This window comes from Paramisgurnus dabryanus, chromosome 3 (genome assembly GCF_030506205.2).
Source record: "Paramisgurnus dabryanus chromosome 3, PD_genome_1.1, whole genome shotgun sequence".
Classification (NCBI taxonomy): Eukaryota; Metazoa; Chordata; class Actinopteri; order Cypriniformes; family Cobitidae; genus Paramisgurnus; species Paramisgurnus dabryanus.
Genome location: NC_133339.1, coordinates 7,102,951 through 7,123,878, shown reverse-complemented (window position 1 = coordinate 7,123,878; position 20,928 = coordinate 7,102,951). Strand labels below are relative to the sequence as shown.

At 41.0% G+C, this 20,928-nt stretch overlaps 1 protein-coding gene across 2 annotated transcripts in view; it reads left to right on the top strand.

Moving 5' to 3' along the window:
• The window catches only part of crebbpb (CREB binding protein b), a 42,653-nt gene extending 22,166 nt beyond the window's left edge, over positions 1–20,487 (top strand). The window contains exons 4-31 of one of the 2 annotated variants that reach the window (XM_065253131.2): positions 1,628–1,862; positions 2,153–2,266; positions 5,542–5,760; positions 6,020–6,110; positions 6,249–6,386; positions 6,477–6,594; positions 6,686–6,854; positions 7,641–7,703; positions 7,918–8,042; positions 8,388–8,570; positions 8,693–9,004; positions 9,466–9,639; positions 10,997–11,174; positions 11,252–11,370; positions 11,493–11,732; positions 12,112–12,200; positions 12,866–12,946; positions 13,218–13,274; positions 14,614–14,691; positions 14,783–14,850; positions 14,930–15,080; positions 15,174–15,320; positions 15,416–15,529; positions 15,872–16,037; positions 16,173–16,340; positions 16,418–16,579; positions 16,670–16,951; positions 17,278–20,487. In XM_065253131.2, the coding sequence (XP_065109203.1) occupies positions 1,628–1,862; positions 2,153–2,266; positions 5,542–5,760; positions 6,020–6,110; positions 6,249–6,386; positions 6,477–6,594; positions 6,686–6,854; positions 7,641–7,703; positions 7,918–8,042; positions 8,388–8,570; positions 8,693–9,004; positions 9,466–9,639; positions 10,997–11,174; positions 11,252–11,370; positions 11,493–11,732; positions 12,112–12,200; positions 12,866–12,946; positions 13,218–13,274; positions 14,614–14,691; positions 14,783–14,850; positions 14,930–15,080; positions 15,174–15,320; positions 15,416–15,529; positions 15,872–16,037; positions 16,173–16,340; positions 16,418–16,579; positions 16,670–16,951; positions 17,278–19,494 (6,258 nt within the window). In that variant the 3' untranslated portion in view covers positions 19,495–20,487. Of the gene's footprint in view, positions 1–1,627; positions 1,863–2,152; positions 2,267–5,541; positions 5,761–6,019; positions 6,111–6,248; positions 6,387–6,476; positions 6,595–6,685; positions 6,855–7,640; positions 7,704–7,917; positions 8,043–8,387; positions 8,571–8,689; positions 9,005–9,465; positions 9,640–10,996; positions 11,175–11,251; positions 11,371–11,492; positions 11,733–12,111; positions 12,201–12,865; positions 12,947–13,217; positions 13,275–14,613; positions 14,692–14,782; positions 14,851–14,929; positions 15,081–15,173; positions 15,321–15,415; positions 15,530–15,871; positions 16,038–16,172; positions 16,341–16,417; positions 16,580–16,669; positions 16,952–17,277 lie in introns of both variants that reach the window. The other variant, XM_065253130.2, reaches the window with a different exon arrangement.
• Positions 20,488–20,928: the final 441 nt, after the last annotated feature.

Below are 20,928 nucleotides of genomic sequence, written 5' to 3'. Positions count from 1 at the left end.
ATAGAGAGAGAGAGCAGTGCGGCCAGATACATTTTAGGCGCTGCAGGATATTAAATATGATAAATAGTGTTTCCGCGCGAGAAATACAATGTGGGGCGGGAGTGCATGCATGACAAAAGACTGAAAGCCGGGCTATTATCAGCGGCCTCAAAACACTACCGGCTCACCGGGAAAAGTCCAGACTCTCTCGATTGCCACTTCGCTACTGTCATCATCACCTCAATCCTGGCGACGAAGCTTGTTGTGTTGTCATAGTGATGAGTAAAGGAACGACTGCGTCTGTCACGTGACATCTACCGGTAAGCAAAAAAAAACTTTAGCGTGTTCAATCTGCACCATAGAACTGGCTTAAACAGACTATCTGACGTGTTTCAGAAGATTACATACAACCCGAAACTAAAAAACAGACCAGGCCTTTATTTGAGACAGGCGTTTATTTACCCAAACCTGTCGTCACACCAGGCGTCTAAAAGAGACAGGCGTCTATTTGGGACTCGGCTATTATTTGAAGTTTTACGGTACATGATCACAGCAGAAAATATACCTATACACGTCACAGCATAATGTGATTGTTGTATTTTGCATACTTAATACTTTTTAACATTAACAATTTAATTGTTGGGAGCAAATAGTTGACAAATATGAAAAAAATATTTTTATATTTGCGCATTGATGGGCTGCAATAACTTATCGATAAAATTGATAATGAAATTTGTTGTCAACACAAAAATGCGCGAACAAACGCTGGCTAATAAAGGTTCAATTTCGTCCTTAATATAAGTGAGTTTATTTTAGTTTATTTGTTGTTGTGTTTAATAATGGTATGAACTACAAATTAAGTGTCTCTTTTATTACTGTGACAACGCATGTAAATCGCTTCATATTATAATGGCTTATTTATTTGTTAATAACGAATAATGTTCATTCTCATCAAGGTCTAAAGTTGATTAAAATTAGTTTATTAATCTGTGGCAAAATTTCCTCACCATATCAATAAATTTTGTTTATTTGTTTTTTGATGTTTGACGAAATATCGCAAAGATAATGGTAGTTGATCTCTGTAGTAGTATGTGGCTTTTTCAGTTTTAAAAGTACACTTTTACTAGTAAATACCGTATTTTAGTACCTTATCTAGCTATAATAAGTGAAAAATTTAATTGAGTAATATTTATGTTTTATCCGATTAGTCGATTAATAAAAAATAAAAAAAACCAGTCGACCAATCGATTATGAAGCCCTACATTGATGCTTTTATTAAAGTTAATCAGACAACAACTTGGTAAGTAATATCTACAGATACCTGTAGTAAGTAATGATGGGTAGAAATGGGTAGTATATACAGAAACTGTATATATATATATAACAGATACTAAAATCTGATTGGATAAACCAAGTTTGAACCTATTAAAAATTGTTACACGGTGGTATGCTTTATGAAATAAATTATGGACTACCACCTAAAGTCAGTTTGTATTTTGTGTATTTCATTTCCAAACTAAAATCTTGAGTCAAAACTACTGCAATAAACTTATCCTCCATTATCCCCAAGGATGTTATTTTTTTTGCTTTAACGCGCCGTGAATCAGCAATAATATTGCTTCTGTTTAATCCAATCTCTCTCCTTCAGTTGCAGCAGCAGGTGCCCACTGTGGGCATGGTCCCGGGACAGGGGGGTCCCACAGCCGACCCAGAGAAGCGCAAGCTGATCCAGCAGCAGCTGGTCCTGCTGCTTCACGCCCACAAGTGCCAGCGGCGCGACCAGGCTAACGGCGATGTGCACACGTGTGCGTTGCCCCACTGTCGCACCATGAAGAACGTACTTAACCACATGACCCACTGCCAGGCAGGCAAATCTTGCCAAGGTAAATTAAATGCATTCTCCTTATTTAATTATAATTATGTCTGGAGCAATTGCTTAATTACAGTAAAACATGTTTTAATAAAACTTCAGAAGCAGTACTCATCATAATTTCACATCTTCACACGTGCACACACCTTACTTTTTTTTAGCAATGACACTAATGAGTTTTTATAACTTGGAAATGTCAGTTATGGCCCAGTCTGGAGTGTTATTAGCCCCTTTTGAAATATTTACACATCATGTTTAATTGATATATATTTATGAATATAAATTTTTTGTTCACTTCTGCAGTGGCTCACTGCGCCTCGTCTAGACAGATAATCTCGCACTGGAAAAACTGCACCCGACATGACTGCCCGGTCTGTTTGCCCCTCAAGAACGCCAGTGACAAGAGAAACCAGCAACGTAAGTCAACATGCATTTAAAATTATCACTCTGTGAAACATTTTAGTTATGCTAGTGGTCAAAATTGACTTATTTCAGAAAGGACTGTGCTCATGTCGACTTGTTTGGGGCAATGGTTTGTTTTGGTAACCAAAGGTATCTCATTTAGTCCTTAAACATAGCCATTAACTGACCTGATTGTCACGAAACACCAGGTTGTGCCGGGGATATTGTCTCAAAATATTCATGGTGGTGTATTTACAAGTTTACCGTCATCTTGCTTTTTTATGGTGATTTGTCAGGAGATGTGGCACTCTAAAAACAAAAATGATAACACTTTACAATAAGGTTTTATTTCAAGAGATGCGTTGCAAATCGAGATAACTCCTTTTTTTTTTACAGAAATCTTGTTTTTTTTTGGTTGTGCATTCCAATTAATATTAATTTAACTGCAGTTGGTTTGTTTTGATTTAAACCTTTATAACTTAAAAAATACAGCTAAGTAGCACCATAAAACAATAACATGATAACATAACAATAAATCTAGCCAAACAAAAGCCACGTCACGCATGACATATGAGAAACTACAGCTCGAGTGGCATTAGGTTCTTGTATAGCGAAACAATTGTGATTTCCTCCAAGAAAATCCCTACTTTTTTAAACCACAATTTCTCGTCTTTCACTAGTCGTGTGATGCGCAAGCGTGACCTTTCATATAATGTAATCACTTCGAAAGGGCCCGCATGACGTCTGCGAAACTACCGCTTCAGTAGCATAAGCATCTTAACTATCGAAACAATCGTGACTTCCGCCAAAAAAAACTGTACTGTTTTTTTACCACAATTTCTCGTCTTTCACAAGCCGTGTGATTTCGCATCCCGCATGACGTCTGCGAAACTACTGCTCCAGTAGCATAAGTGTCTTAACTAGCGAAACAATCGTGATTTTTGCCCCACACAAAAAATAAAAAGTCTTTACTTTTTAACCAAAAATGTCTTTTTTTTGCACTAGACACGTGATGTGTCAGCGTGACCTTACATATAATGTTATCACGTCGAAAGGTCCCGCATGACGTATGCGAAACTACCACTCCAGTGACATAAGGGTCTTATCTAGAGAAACAATCAGGATTTTCTCAAAATAAAAACAGTACGTTTTAACCACAATTTCTTGTCTTGCACTAGCCGCGTGACGTGCCAGCGTGACTTTACATATTATGTTATCACGTCGAAAGGTCGCGCATGACATATGCGAAACTACCGCTCCAGCGTTTACAAGTGTAGAAAGAGGACCGTCCAGAGTCTTTGTGTCAGTTACTTGTTTAAAATAGTCTGCAAGTGTGCGTTTCACATATGTAATGCGTGACCTTTCGGCATGATTACGGAATACGTAAGGTAGCGCTAGCGCGCCACATGGCTAGTGCAAGATAAGGAATTGTGGATAAAAAGTACGATTATTTATTGGCCAAAAACGCTATCGTTTATTGCTCTGTTGGGAGTCGTTTAGAGCCCTTTGAAGCTGCATTGAAAGTGTAAACTGTTGAGGTCCACTAAAGTCCACCGTATAAAAATATAATATAAGAATATTCCTTTAATCTTTGTTAATGTTAGTCAATACAGCTACTTATGTATTATAATCCAAATCGAATCAGTCTCATCTATTCTATGTAAAAAAACCTCCTACATCTTTTTAGTTCTTAGTTCAAATGGAAAAGTATGTCCCATTACAGAAGTAAAACGGGTTGTGGATGGCAATTTACTTTCATCTTTTAAAACCCCCATTAAATAAAAATTATATATACGTTAAATACATAAGGTTTAAGAATAAATGAATTTTGGTTTCAAAACGAGATCTCGGTTTTTGATTGTGCATTCCAATTAATATCAATCAAACTGCAGTTGGTTTGTTTTGATTTAAGCCTTCGTAACTAAAAAAAATACAATTAAGTAGCACAAAAAAAACATGATGATGATGATAATAATAATAAACTTTTATCATTTGAGTTATATCGTTTTGGAACCAAACTGTTATGGTCCAATACACTGATACAATTGTCATACAGAAGATATAAGCATTCAAAACCTACATTTTGGCACATGCATTAAAAAAGTAAATTTTTTACGACATCACCCTACACTTTAACTTTTCATCAAATTCCTGTTCAATCAAATGCTCTTTATATGCTGAAGCGTCCCACTTTTTCACAGCCATCTTTGCTGGACTGTGTCATATATAAAACGCTATTGGTTGTTTAAAAAAAGGGGAGGGTCTTCTCGATAGTTTCGTTGTCTTCACCAATAATTCTGCACATTCCAAGGCACTTCAGTGGGCCTTTAATGTTGTTATAAACTACCACATGCATTTGTAATTTATAATGTAGTTACACTTGAGTTTCATGAGGCTTACTACATCTTCAATTCATCTTAATTTTATTTAATTTTATATAGCAATTACCCAATAGTCATTGTTTAAATGTTGCGTGTGCAGCCTCTGCTGATGTATGAAGTTTGATGAGATTTTTCAGATGAGTGCTGCCCCCTGTAGGTCAGCCGACACTGCAGCGCTCTCAGTGTGCAAGCACGAAAGAGCAGCAAATTCCGGCAGGCAGCAGGCCTGTAATCTGACACCGCGGGGGAGGGGCTCCACCTCTCATTTATCTGAGTGGGTGGAGCACAGGGAGGCCCTGCTCTCTGATTGGCCAGGCGACAGCTGACTCGTTTAAATCCCCCTGTAGTGGCAACAGAAGCACGTTCTCTCCGTCTCTCGTGCAGTTCTGCTCTCTGCCACTGCTTTAAATGCAACGTGTATCTAGTATAGTTAAAACAATTCGATTGCTTGTATTTACATTTTAATAGAATATTACAAAAAAATTAGTATTTAAAATATTTAATGAATTTAATAATAAAATAAAAAGCAAATGTAAGGATGTTACTGTAATTTAACGGTGACTTGGGAGTGTTTAATGCAATGCAGCAATAGCACTACCATAAAAACGTAAAATAAATATTGCATTTACTATTAATTATGATCACAATAAATAATAATTTAACATTTGAATATTGAATATTCATCAACAGGCTTAACCTTTTTTCCATCCTTTGGCATGAAAAATAGCTGTTTGATATCACCAGTGGTTGGATGAGAGGAAATTAATGGAAAGGCATTAGCATTTTAAAATAATTTTTTACATAAACTTAAACATTTTGTGTTGACTTTACTGTAAAAACGTTCATGGAAACACATCTGTTAATCAGCTATTTAAATTTTTTTGATGTATATTTGTTTTGTCATTGCAGCGATGTTGAGCTCCCCCAACGCTGGCATGCAGGCTTCTCTAGGCCCCGTGGGCACCAGTCAGCCCGCTACACCGGCCATAAGCAGCGGCACACACATAGACCCCAGCTCCATGCAGAGGGCCTACGCAGCACTGGGCCTCCCTTATGGGAACCAGCCGGCTACACAGGTCGGAGGGCAGCAGTCAACGCAGACCCAGCAGATGCGCAACATGAATTTAGGTATGAACTTGAATATGGGTTGATTGGTTATTTTGAAATATTATGAACAGTTTAATCTTTCTTGTTCATTATTAACTTCATCTTCCATCATATTAAACCATTTAATAAACATGTCTGTTAAATGATGAAAAGAAACGTTGAAATACAGTTAATATATCCCAAAATGTGTCATCTGATGTGATCTGTAAGCAGTACAGTTCATCGCATGAAACGTAAGATTGTGCTCCTTTATCATGTGTAATCCCTGTCACACATTCAGGCCCTAACCAGATGAACATGGGCGGAAACGGTTTGGCTGATCAGACGACCCTTCACACTGATTCCTCTCTCCCTCCATCCCTCAGCAGCAAGTGAGTCTTTTCACCTTTCATCCTTCACCTTTAACCCCAACCATTCAGTCATATTAAAGACAGATATTGGAGCAGCGTCTATAGGAAATGTATTACACATTTCGAGTGATATATGAATGCATGATCCCACCCCTACAGTCAAATGATGTCCGATGGGTCGAGCATGGGCGGCGCGGGAAACCTTCCCACCGCGGCACCGCTCTCCATGCCTGGCATGAAGAAGCCATGGCACGAGCACGTCACTCAGGACCTGAGGAACCACTTAGTCCACAAGCTGTGAGTCTGACAGGAAGTCATATTTTATCATAATAAAGTTCAGCTTTATTCACGTCCTCATGCTAAATATTTTTTTCAATCACCCCGCAGAGTTCAAGCCATATTCCCCACACCAGACCCTGCAGCACTGAAAGACAGACGCATGGATAACTTAGTCGCTTACGCTCGTAAGGTTGAAGGGGACATGTATGAGTCTGCCAACAGCAGGGTAAATTTGCCTAAACCATCTTGCTAATTATCAAACACCTGTATTTTTGTAATGCTGGCCCATTTTTTACTTAAAATGGTTTTGTATTAAGGACGAGTATTACCACTTCCTGGCTGAGAAGATCTACAAGATCCAGAAGGAGCTGGAAGAGAAGAGGAAGTCCAGGCTGTCAAAGCCACCCATGGGTGCTCAGGTTCCACAGCAGCCCGGCCTTCCACAGCCCAACGCTATGGGACCCACACAAGCCATCCGGCCACCAAGTTAGTATATTTATTTGGTGGCCTCTTCGTCTTCCATTGCATAGTACCGTACGGTTTAAGTCGGGTCAGCTCACCTCACTTTGGCTTGGTTAGCCTTTTCATCGAGTTTCAGCGTGGGAGGTATTATAGGTGTGTCGTTATATTTGCGCTACTTACTGCTGTGACATCATACAAGTGAGATCGTTGTTGTAATGCTATGCATTCCCATATATTTATTTATTTTTCAGTCCGCCACAAAATAAAAATTGACCACCACAAATAGATGTTTGAACATCACGTCTGTCTCACATGACAGTTTCTGTACAAACACCCGGAGCGATGCATTTGAGCATATATGTGGACGTGCACGTCACGAATGTGCCGCCACAAACTGCAAGTCTGGAAAAAACGGTTATGGTGTTCCTGATTCTCAACCGGTCGATGTTTTTCATCATGTAAAGAGAGTTTGGGAATTTACAGCAAAGCACAGATGACAACAGGTTTGCTTGAGACAGCACAAGCTAGCATGAAGGTAAAGCTAATCTATTACCTTATAGCGATAGTGCTGGTAGTGACCGATTCTTTCAGACCAATCAGTGATCTACAGTGTTTTTGCGTCACGTTTTGGTATCAGCTGGAGTGGGAACCCCAACCGAGGTGGTACTAAGAGTATCTGGTACTACGTAATGCACCCAGTGTAAAATGCCCTAAATACCATGGGGTACTATGCAATGGAAAAGCGCCATTAGTGTGACTTATTTTTTGGGTGAAAATGATTAAATCTCAAAATATCACTTATTTTCACAGATGGACCCGTCCCTATGCCCAATGTGCCAAATCATTTGATGGCCCGCATGCAAGGCCCTCAAGGTATTGTGTCTTTTTTTATTTAACTCGACTTGATTGATGAAGTGTACACGATGACACCAGAAATATTTATTTCTTTAGCGTTTTCATGTGTTTATTGGTTAAAATAACATTTATGTGCTGTTTTTAGTATTTAAATATAAGCTCCACAAGGCCTGACCTGCTTGCGCCTGTGTTGAGGAGTACGTTTATAATGTGTTTCCATTATCTTCTGCAGGGATGGGACAGTTTAATCCTGTGTCGATGCAGAACGTACAGATGTCCCAGTCCCAAGGGGCAGCTCCACGGGCTGTGTCTCCCATGACCCACCCTGGTCAGATGGGCATGGGCTCTGTCCCATCGGTAAGCATGGAGTCAGATGAATCTATAATGTGGCATTTTATAATTGTGGTTGTAGTGTCAGTAATACTGTTACACCTGTTTCCTGTTATTTACTCATGATCTACATTTTACAGTCCCTCCAGTTTTTGTGGTTCTGTGATCGGAAATGTTGCAGTATAACTATTACAGTATTATTATAACTGACTGTTTATTTAATTATTTAAATAATTGAGAACTTCTTAATAATTTAATATTAGGCAAGCTATCCTAAGTAGAGAGAAATTGAGAATTTCTTGAAATTATTCGTCATTTTGATTGCATAATATATGCATACAGCTGAATGTTCATCTTATTGTTTTTTTGCAGATGGGTATGTCACCCTCCAGGATGCAACAGACACCAGGCATGATGGGAGGCCACCCAAACAACATGGTGGCCCAAACACCCAGTCAAAACCAGTTTATGAACCAGACGTCATTCTCGGCCTCATCCACAGGCATGAATGTGAATGTAAACCAGGCCCAGCAATCAGGACAGTCTGCCGTACAGGTAAGGAGTCCTCCTTGCTTTGATATTCTACAGTAACATGAATATCATTGGAGGCCACAGTAGTTTGAGTGTGTATGTGCTTTATCTGAGCCGATATGCCCTCCATCTCTCCTCTACAGCAGAACTCTAACCTGTCCCTGAATGCCGTGGGCTCCCTGGGCCCCCAGTCCACTCTGCGCTCCACCCCTCCTCCGCCCTCCACCCCTGCAGCCGCTGCTAACCTACAGCTGCTCCAGACCCAGCCTTCCACGCCGGCCTCAGCTGGGGGCCAATCCACGCCCACCCACATCCCCAGTGGTTTGCCCCGCCCTCCCTCTGTCCTGGGCTCCTCCCCTGCCCCTTCCCACCCGCTCACGCCCCTGCAGTCCCAGCCTGAGCCCTCCCTGCAGATGCAGCAGCCCAGTTCTGTGCAACCACAGCAGCCCAGCACTCCGGTGAGGATGGACACCAAAATACAGCCTCGTTTTACATTCATGACAACTGTCTTATGTGGCTACTCAAGGCGCTTGCTTTTTCTCACGCTTGACATTTTTTCACAAGTAAATTCTGAATCAGTCTAGTTTAAGCTGTATTTCCTTTAACCTTGAATAATTTTGTTTACTTTTGACAATGAATGCATGGCACTCTGCTTGTGTTAGCATCTGTGCAACTTGGTTGATGTTTACCTAGCGACACATTAATTTGCATCATCTTGCCTTTGATTTGGATCCATAACCTTGGAAAACGTTGACTTTTCTTTCTTTTAAAAGTATTGAGTACTCCGAATTCATTTTGCTGTTCTTACTATACATGATTATGTGCTTCGTTGCATTTTGCACATCATTGTTTTTCCCCACAGACCTGAACGATAGTTAAGAACTGCTTGACTTGATACATTTTCCTGTTTTGTATGTAGCTCTCTCAGATGGCCGCTAGCGTTGATAACAGAGTACCCACGCCTGCGTCAGTGGCGGAGAGTCACTCCCAGCAGGCTTTACCTGACTACCCTGCTGCTGAACCCAAATCTGAGCATCAGGAGGACCAGCAGGAATTTGAGTCCGGAAAGAAGCAGATTGAGGTCAAGACGGAGGTATGACATCACTACTGAAAAAAATTAATCAAGTTTAACATTTATTTTATAATGTTAATTATACGGAAACATGCTGTTCTCCTAAGTAGCACAGGAAGGAACAATGTTTTATGGTTTCTAGGGCTGCATAACGATTAATCGCAACTAATTGTTTACAGAATAAAAGTTTTTGTTTACATCATATATGTGTGTGTGTATTATAATTATGTATAAATAAATACACACTTATGAATGTAGATTTTTCTTAAAATTATACATGAATGTGTGTATTTATATTAGGGCTGTCAAATAAAATATTTAATGTAGATTAATCGCATGATTGTCATGAGTCAACTCGTGATTAATCGCAACTTAAAGGCACGTTTTTCAAGTTTTTAATACACTAATCAACATAAGTGTGGACAAATATGTATGCTTTATGCAAATGTAACTAAAAATGATAATTAAAAATATATATTTTTAAGGTTAAAAAACAAATGCACATATTTTTATAAATGTAATTCTGTCTATGTGTGCATATATCAAGGTTGCGTGCTTGTGTGCATGCTTCACATGTGTCAGTTAGTGCGAGGAAGATCGTTTTTGAGTCTTGTCACTCTTAATAATTTTTTAAACATCAATCAGGTCCCAAACTTTATCTCTCTTAATAACTATTTTATCATCAAGCAAGTCCTGCATTTTATTTTGTAATTCCTGCATGTTTTAAAACGAAACCAAAACCTCTGACGTGCAAGTAGATGGAAACGCATCCTTTGTATTACTTAAGCCTTTTAGGATGGTACACCTCTCAGAAAATGAAAGGTGAAAAGATCATCTTGGACGTTTGATGACTATTTACTGTTTAAGGCTGTGTCTCAATTTGTAACAATGTGCTAGGGTCAAACGGAATTTGTGCGTTGCATTAATTGCACGTTAATAAAATTATTTTTTGATATTTGTTAATTTGTTGTTACAAACACTTTAATTTTGTAATAACATGATATACTCGATACACTTACATATATGATATAAACACAAACTTTTATTCTGCAAACGATTAGTCGTGATTAATCGTTATATCCAGGAATAAACAGCAGTTTAACCAGCATAGATTTTATTAAAACATTTTATTTAGATGTAAAATGTCATATAGGGATATCTTTGAACATTGTAAGTGTGGTGCAAACAACGCATTGAATTGTTTGCATAATAAATTGAGGATAATTAATCGGTTCAGACAGTAATTCAGCAATATAAATCAAAAGTGTTGTTTAAACTTCGGTCAAGAGCATTTTATGTGACCAGAGAAATCACAAATATCTTAAGTATTCAATGAATCACTCGTGTGGTGTTGATGTTACTTTTCATGTGTCGACAGGATGAAGACGTCAAACCTCCTCAAGTGAAGGAACAGCCAGAGACTGTTGAACTTAAACCGGAACCGATGGAGGCGGACGAGAAGAAACCTGAGTTAAAGACCGAGCCCAAAGAAGAGGAGGTGTCCAGCGCCAACAGCACCACACCCTCTGGCCAAGCCAGCCAATCACGGAAGAAAAGTAAAAACTTTTGATAAACAATTCAGTTCAAATGTTTTTAACTTCATGGTTGATAACATCTTGATGGTTCCCTGCAGTTTTTAAACCAGAGGAGCTAAGACAGGCCTTGATGCCCACTTTAGAAGCGCTGTATCGGCAAGACCCAGAGTCCTTGCCCTTTCGCCAGCCTGTGGATCCCAATCTACTGGGCATCCCGGTAAATTTCTATTCATTCTGTTTGTTTTATTATTTATTCAGAGGCTAAGTAAATGATGAAGCTTTAATTTAAGTGTATGATATAATTCACCATATATTTTTATAATTTGCTATGTTTCTTAGGACTACTTTGACATCGTGAAAAACCCTATTGACCTTTCCACCATCAAGAGGAAGCTGGACACTGGCCAGTACCAAGAACCCTGGCAATACGTGGATGATATTTGGCTCATGTTCAACAACGCCTGGCTTTACAACCGCAAGACGTCCCGCGTCTATAAGTACTGCTCGAAGCTGGCCGAGGTCTTTGAGCAGGAGATCGACCCCGTCATGCAAGGTTTGGGGTACTGCTGCGGACGCAAGGTGAGTATTTCAAATAACGCTGACGTCATCGCATCACAAAATGTATGAATTGGCTGTACACACGAAACCTCAAGGGTGTCATGTTCAGATTTATCCACTCTGGAACCCGATTTTAAAAAATAGCGGTTTCCGACTCTTAAAATGCCGGATTCGTCTAGATGAAAACGCAGATACTGTACAAATGTTTTATGTATACTAGAGGTCTTATACCCAACCTGAAATGAGCTGAATAACTTTTAACTTGAACCAAAGGTGCATAAATGCATATTTTTTAAAGAATGGCTTGAGACGAACCCAAGAAAATAAGACCAGAGAAATGGAAAAGACCTTTGTCTGTGAATGTAATCATAAAGATTTGCATTATTTGTGTCCTCCACAGTACGAGTTTTCACCTCAGACGCTGTGCTGCTATGGTAAACAGCTCTGCACCATATCCAGAGATGGCACATACTACAGCTACCAAAACAGGTAACCGATGGCATGATCTATGATTAGAGAAATTAAAAAGGGAATGTTGGAGATTTGGACAGGGATGCACTGATAAATCAGGATTATTATCATTCACGCTCATTCATGTAGATGTGGGCCACCTTTAGCTGACCCCATATTGATTGCACAACAGTCATAAAGTAAGACTCAATGTTTAAGTGACATTTAAGTACAATGGAAAGCAGTATATGGATCATCCTTGTAGGATTTAAACCTACAACCTATCAGTTATCAGTTCATCCTCCGTTAATTTATATGATTGTTAAACTACGGTGCATCACATGAAAAACTTCATCTTCCTGTGTGACTTCATAGCATGCGTCTTACCTTCATCACATCATCTCATTTCTTAGTTGTACTGTACAGTGATTGATTGTCTTGACTGATTTCTGTAGTTTTTTTGTTCATTTTTATATTTTGGGTGAACTACCCCTTTACTATGGTTAAAGTAGATACGCTCCATTGCATGACGTAACATCCCATCATTTGTTTTGATATGAATGCTAACGTGCCTTGCCTCGGCCTGTCTGCTGTGTGTTGTGTCTCTCTCCCTTGTTCTGCACTCTTGTGCCGCTCGCCGTGTGCCGGTTTGCCTGTGCTCTTGTGTGCCGCAGTTCACCCAAATATGGCCTTGTCGCCGACAGGTATCACTTCTGCGAGAAGTGCTTCAACGAGATCCAGGGCGACAGCGTCACCCTGGGAGATGATCCAGCACAGCCCCAGACGTACGTATTTCCTGTCACCTTTGAGTTTTAAAGACGTAATAAGGGCTGTAAATCGATTTACGTATTTTTTATTGTGATTGAGCTACGTTTTTATTATCAGTCCGTTATTGACATTGTTACATGCATTGAGATGTGACCCTGTCTGTGATATCCAGGCTAACCTGATAATATATTGATGAAGCATCAAAGCTTGAGTTCGGTGCCAGTCAGTTTTAAAATAATTTATAGATACGTTTATAGCATGTAATAAATCTTGTGCATTGTTTTTTAGGATGATATCCAAGGAGCAGTTCGAGAAGAAGAAAAATGACATGTTGGACCCTGAACCGTAAGTCGCAAAATCTTTTATTGCGCTTTTCATCCGGTTGTGTTTGGGTATTATCTCATGGCAAGTTTAAATATCTTTGTGCATACTAGGACAACCTACATCACTTGCACTGCATGGTTTACTGTATCCCACAATGCAATGCATTAGAAAGTAGGGCTGTCAATGATTAATCATGATAAATTGCATATAAAATGAAAGTTTGTGTTTGCATAACGTGTGTGTGCGTGTACTGTAAGTACTATGTATATATGAATACACGCATACATGTATGCATTTAACCCTCCTATTATGTTTGGGGTCAAATTTTATATAATTTTCTTTAGGGGCAGTTTCCCGGACAGGGATTTGACTAATCCTAGACTAAAATAAATGTAAGCGCTGTCCAAACTGAAAACAGTTTTCACTGACTTATCTTAAAATACATCAGTAAAAAGTAATGTTTTTAGTAAGACATGTTTGTTAAAACTACTTGTATTTCATAATTAAACTAAGGCCTAGTTCTGGCTTAAGCTAATCCATGTCCGGGAAACCGCCCCATTAAGTTCTATTATTCCTATAATTTTATTAAGTGTGCTTGCAAAAGCACACTTATTGTTCTTCATAAGTTTTCTTATTTTTTAAATTTGAGTTTATTTTGCATATATTAAACTATTTGGGTTCAATTTGACCCCAAACATTAAAAGTGTTGCTAAAATGTGAACATAACAGGAGGGTTAAGAAATTTTTTATTTGTATATAAATTAGTTTTAATATATAATATAAAATGTGGGTATAATAAAAAAAATTCACAATATATTTATTTTTTAAAGGGGTTGCATAACGATTAATTGCAACTAATCGTTTGCAGAATTAACATTTTTGTTTTTGTTTACGTCATATTTGTGTATGTACTGTGAATTTATTTATACATAATTATTATACACACACGTGCATGTGTATATATTTAAGAAATATTTACATGTGCATATACATGTTTATTTTTATATATAATTTATATTGCATATAAATATAAATACTTAATATGTAAATATTATTTCGTAAAATTATACATGTACCGGTATTTATGTATAAATAATTTATTATATACAGTACACACGTGCGCACACACACACTTGATGTTAACAAAGACTTTTATTTTGCTTGCTATTAATCGTTATGCAGCCCTAATTTTGTATGCGATTAATCACAATTAATCGTCGACAGCCCTATTGGAAAGGCGTACTTGGTATTTTACAACAAATAAAATGCAACTTACAACAGATGCTTTAGCATAGGTTACATCCTGAATTTAGAAACATTACCTAAATTATTAAATGTGTATATATCGTCTTTCCCACAGCTTCGTTGAATGTAAAGACTGCGGCAGGAAGATGCATCAGATCTGCGTCCTGCATTATGATGTCATCTGGCCAACAGGGTAAGTGATTTATCCACCTGTACTCCTGCAGTTCACTGTGAAGTAACGTGACGTTCCCCTCACGCTCGTTGTTGTTCTTCCCCCAAAACAGTTTCATCTGTGACAACTGTCTGAAGAAGTCAGGAAAAACGAGAAAAGACAACAAGTTTTCTGCTAAGAGTAAGCACCTAATTTGTTATTTATACTTCTAGCTGTCTGCTGCAGAATAAAGTAACCCTGTGTGTTTGTTTGAATTCAGGGTTGCAAACCACACGGTTGGGCTCGTACATTGAAGACCGAGTAAATAAGTACTTGAAAAGACAGAGTCACCCTGAGGCCGGAGAGGTGTTTGTGAGGGTGGTGGCCAGCTCTGATAAGACCGTAGAGGTCAAACCCGGGATGAAATCCAGGTACAGACACTTGAACGAATGTGCAATTAAAAGATTGTGACACAATTTTTTTGCCGTGTGTGAGATTTTTTGCATCATATCATTTCTCTGCAGGTTTGTCGACTCGGGGGAGATGTCAGAAACCTTTCCCTACAGAACCAAAGCACTTTTTGCATTCGAGGAGATTGATGGAGTGGATGTGTGTTTCTTTGGCATGCATGTCCAGGAGTATGGATCCGACTGTCCTTTTCCCAACACCAGGTAGTATTTAGCCTAAATACTGATTGGCTCGAAAACGAAAAGTAAATCATATCTTGAAAAAGCTAAATATACCACGTGCACTTTTGTCTTTTCAGACGGGTATACATATCATATCTCGACAGTATTCACTTCTTTAAGCCTCGGATGCTAAGAACTGCAGTTTACCATGAAATTCTCATCGGTTACCTGGAGTATGTTAGGAAACTTGGGTAAGTTTAGTACCACATTGATAAATGTTAGCATTTACTCAAGTTTCACATACAATAAATTGTTATAACTTAAAGTCAACATCAACTACAAGTAAGCCATTCATAGATTTATTCCCCTGAAAAGTATTTACTCTTAATAAGTCTCCTGAAAAAGCAGTATTGACTTAAGGTCAAGTTAAGGTCATGACTGATTTTAAGTGCCATCTAGTGGTGAGATTGCGAATTGCAACAAACAATTCACAGCTCACCCCTCCCTTTCGAAACGCATAGAGAAGCTACGGTACCTCCCACAGGACACAGGATGTCGTCTTGTGCACTAATAAAGATTTTTTCCATCCACAGGTATACGACTGGCCACATCTGGGCCTGCCCACCAAGTGAAGGTGACGACTACATCTTCCACTGTCACCCTCCTGATCAGAAAATTCCCAAGCCCAAGAGACTTCAGGAATGGTACCGCAAAATGCTGGACAAGGCTTTTGCGGAAAGAATCATTAATGACTACAAGGTAAGTTATAATAAATGGCTTTTTGCAGGTTTGACCTCATCTGATTTTCTGTTGGCCTATGTCTATTGATATTGGGTTAACATCTTTTAGACTTCCTGACAGATATGATTCACTAAATGACTTTGTGTTATACAGGACATATTCAAGCAGGCCACAGAAGACCGGTTGACAAGTGCCAATGAACTGCCCTATTTCGAAGGAGATTTTTGGCCTAATGTTCTCGAAGAGAGCATCAAGGAGCTGGAACAAGAGGAGGAGGAGAGGAAGAAGGAGGAGAATACAGCATCCACTGAGACGACAGAGGTTAGTCAGAGGGTCAAACTGATTGAAAATTTACATAGCTTTTAGCCTTTGGTTAAATATGTCATCCATTTCGACAGGGAACTCAAGCCGACAGCAAGAACGCCAAAAAGAAGAACAATAAAAAGACCAACAAGAACAAGAGCAGCATGAGCCGCGCCAACAAAAAGAAGCCTGGGATGCCGAATGTAGCTAATGATTTGTCCCAGAAGCTTTATGCAACAATGGAGAAGCACAAAGAGGTTGGTCCTGATTCATTAGGTACATGGATAAAATAGCGTTTATGCTGCAGGACTTAATGCTAAATTTTTTACGTTCTAAATAAAATATAGGTCTTCTTCGTGATCCACTTCCATGCTGGTCCAGTGGTCAACACTCTGCCTCCAATAATGGACCCTGACCCGCTTCTGAACTGCGATCTGATGGATGGCCGTGATGCATTTCTGACGTTGGCCAGGGACAAGCACTGGGAGTTCAGTTCTTTACGTCGTTGCAAATGGAGCAGTATGTGCATGTTGGTGGAGCTACACAATCAGGGCCAAGACCGATTTGTGTACACATGCAACGAGTGCAAGCACCACGTAGAGACACGCTGGCACTGCACCGTTTGCGAGGTCAGTTCTTTTTTCATGGCTTTGAACAGTTTGGGTTACTGTTCCCTATTTAGTGAATTGTTTTTGGATGTAAGGGTATGGCATGGCTAAATAGTTAGGAGGCCTAAGCTCTAAAACTGATAGATTTCAGGCTAAAATCTTTTTTTATACAATTGAGCAACTACTTAACCCTAGGTTGTTCTATTAGGCCTTTAATATTACCAGAAAGTGTAAGGCTAGTCTGTGGATAAAACAAATTCTTCCTGCCTTAGTTATGCAATGTTAAGTGAGAAATCTATTCTGTGAAGTATTCTGAAAACAAGATTTCCACTTCTGATTTCTTTCAGGACTTTGATCTATGCATTAACTGCTACAATTCCAAGGGCCATGAGCACCAAATGGTAAAGTGGGGTTTGGGCCTGGACGACGACAGCAACAACCAGGGCGGCGAGGCCAACAAGAGCCCACAGGAGAGTCGACGCCTCAGCATCCAACGCTGCATCCAGTCGCTGGTGCACGCCTGTCAGTGCCGCAATGCCAACTGCTCTCTGCCGTCTTGTCAGAAGATGAAGAGGGTGGTGCAGCACACCAAGGGTTGCAAGCGCAAGACCAACGGAGGTTGCCCTGTGTGCAAACAGCTGATCGCATTGTGCTGCTACCATGCCAAGCACTGCCAGGAGAACAAGTGTCCCGTGCCATTCTGTCTCAATATCAAGCACAAGCTGCGACAGCAGCAGATGCAGCAACGGCTGCAGCAGGCGCAGATGATGCGCCGACGTATGGCGCTCATGCAGGGCAGAGGAATGCCTCAGAGTCTGCCCTCCCCAACTACCTCAGCAGGTCCGGGGACACCCAATTCTCAGCAACTGCAGCAGCCTAATACACCCCAGGCCCCGCAGACTTTACCCAGCCAGCCCCAGCAGCAGCAGCAGCCGCCGCATCAGAACGTGGCTGGTATGGTGCAGGCATTCCCCAACCAGCCGCCTACGCCAGGGTCCCAGGGAAAACCAGGACCACAGTCCTCACCTCTGCCCCAGCAGCAATCTCCTCTACCCATGCCTCCGCAACAACAGCCACAGCCCTCTCCACAGCAACAGGCCGCAATGAAGGTTGCAAAGCAAATCCAGATGATGACCAAAAACAAGCAGCTCCAACAGCCGCAGCAGCCAGACTATAGAATGAATATGAACGGGATGCCAATGAATCAACAACCCCGCATGATGCCTAACATGCAGATGATGGGCCCACGTGGTCCTCAGATGGTTCAAAACATGCAGCCTGGCCAGTGGGCACCAGGGATGCCAGTGCCCATGCAGAATCCACAGGCACCTCCACCGCAGCAAGTTCCCCCTCAGCAGATGGCTATGGCCCAACAGCAGCAGCCTCAGGTTACGCAGACGCCCCAACAGGCCCAGCTTATGCAGCGTGCAATGATGCAGCAGCCGCAGCGGCAGATGCAAGGTGTCATGCCTCCTCAGCAAGCGCCACCACAGGCCCCTCAGCAACAGGGCATGCAGCAAAGAGGACTGACCAGCAGTATTGCCCCAGGAGCATTGCAGGACCTGCTACGTACTTTGAAGTCACCGAGTTCCCCACAACAGCAACAGCAAGTCCTCAATATCCTCAAGTCAAACCCCCATCTCATGGCTGCATTCATCAAACAGCGGACTGCAAAATACCAGTCTAGCCAGCCACAGCAAGCGCAGCAACAGCAGCAGAATCCACAGGCAATGCTCGCAGGTCAGCCAGGAATGCCGAACATGGCTGCCATGCAGGCCGGCGGCGTGCCGAGACCCGTCATGCCCCCTCAGCAACCTCAACAGGCCGCCACCCAGGCCATGGCCGGCCTCGGACCCCAGGCACAAATGATGAATGCCGCAAACGGAAACCAACAGATGTTCCGTCGCCAGGTCATGCGTCAGATGCCTCCCGGACCGCAGAGATTCCCTCAACCAGGCCCGGCTAGTTACTCTCAAATCCGGATGCAGCAACAGATGAACATGCAGGGAGGTGCCGGGCCTATGGGTCAGATGCCACCCATGGCTCAAATGGGCCAGTCCGGCATGAGCATAGAAGCCCAGCAAAATTTGCTGCATCAGCGCTTGGTGCAGCAGCAACAACTGCAGCAGCAGCAACAACAGCAGCAGCAGCAGCAGATGATGAAGCAGCAGATGGGTTCGCCAGCACAGGCAACTTCCATGAGCCCTCAACCCCACATGCTTGCTGGGCAGCAGCAGGCCATGGCCAACACGTTGGGCAACCAAGTGAGGTCCCCTGCCCCGTCGCCCCGTCCCCCCTCCCAACAGCAACCACATTCCAGTCCGTCCCCACGCATGCAGCCCCAGCCCTCGCCGCAGCACGCCGCTTTGCACTCCAACTCCTCTCATCCTAGCCTGGCGGGGCCCATGCCCGGTCCCATGGACCAGGCTCACTTGTGCACACCCGAACAGAGCGCAATGCTTCCTCAGCTGAACGCGTCGAACAGTGGAGGGTTGACCAACGACTTGAGTATGGTCGGGGACACCACGGGAGACATGTTAGAGAATTTTGTAAAGAATTTGTAGCATTAAAAAGACTTCTGTAAGGAGAGACTTGTGTTTTCGGCACATGTTGTACTGAAATCAGAGACGTCGGCAGAAAGGCGACGAGGTAATGGACTGTACAAGGTTTACACAACCGATGGACTGCTTTTCTTCCTTGTTGGAGGGATTAAAATAACTATTTAAAGAGCAGAATCACAAAGGGTTTTTTTCTTGGGAGGGATGGTCCGACCAGCTGTAATTCAATCCTGGTTCACGCGTTACGTTTTTTTATGATTATTTTTTCTTTGTTTTTTTCCTCGGGGAGGGGTGTTGTTTTGAAACATGGACTTTTTAATGAAATTTCTCAAGGTAAAATATTTGATTTTATTATCGAAGACTTTCGTTTTGTATGTTTGCAAACTGAAATGCATTTTTTTTCTGTGTGTGTGCGTGTGTGCTCGTTTAGGGACTGTAAAATATTGTGGTGTGGAATCAGGATCAATCCTCATTCCCATCTGATACGTATTCACACTTACCAGGTTTGGAAAAGGACACGCAGCCTTTTTCTCTCCGGACTGTGGAGTTTGTACAGAGGACCTGTATTCATTTGTACAGAAAAGGAGCCTTGGCTACTGCACACACACGAACACGAGCAATCTGTGAAAATTGCTCTTATTTTTCAAGGTGCCCAAATGCGTTAATTTATTGGCCTGAATTTAGTAGTCGTTGCTTAAGATGTAGGAAAACGTTCCTCTTGTTTTCTTGTTTGATCTCTGAAACATCGATGATGTCCCCTCCACCTCGCTTATGAGGACGGAGTTTCGTCTAACTGCTGATTTCTTCAAAGAGTTCTTCAGTCGACCTTTTTCTTTCTCCATGAAACTTGAATTGAAGGTGAACGATTCTTTCATGTAAATCATGCAGCTCGGTGACACTGTAAATAAAAGGAAAAAAGAATGAGATCGCTGTATAAACTGGTTAAGAACTTGTTTCGTACTTATATACAATATTGTTAAATAAACTGTGTGCAACAGACGCCTTCTCTTGATTTTTACTCTCTGTGAATTGTTGCTCTGAATCTGAACAGTTCATGATCTAAATAAAATGTAAACCTGTGTCCTGACAAGCTGTTCAACCAAATATCAGCAAGGCCATATGTGCTATAGGTAATTATTCCTGCAGATGTTCAGTAGCTACCTCAGGATGCTGAAGAGTGTGATGATAGCAGAGTGAATTGAGTCATACACGTGATTCGAATATTTTGATTCTATTCACCAAAAAGATTCTACCAGGTGGTATTTTGTGTTACGAGCAGCACTTGAATCATGTATTATTTTATTAGGTCGTAAATTGTCTACAAATCTATAAAAAGGCGGAGAGTTTGAGAATGTTGGCAGTTTCTCCGCTGGATGGATGGATCGAATTAATCGAATGGCATACGCCGAGTTTTAGTTTCATTATTACATCATTTTAATT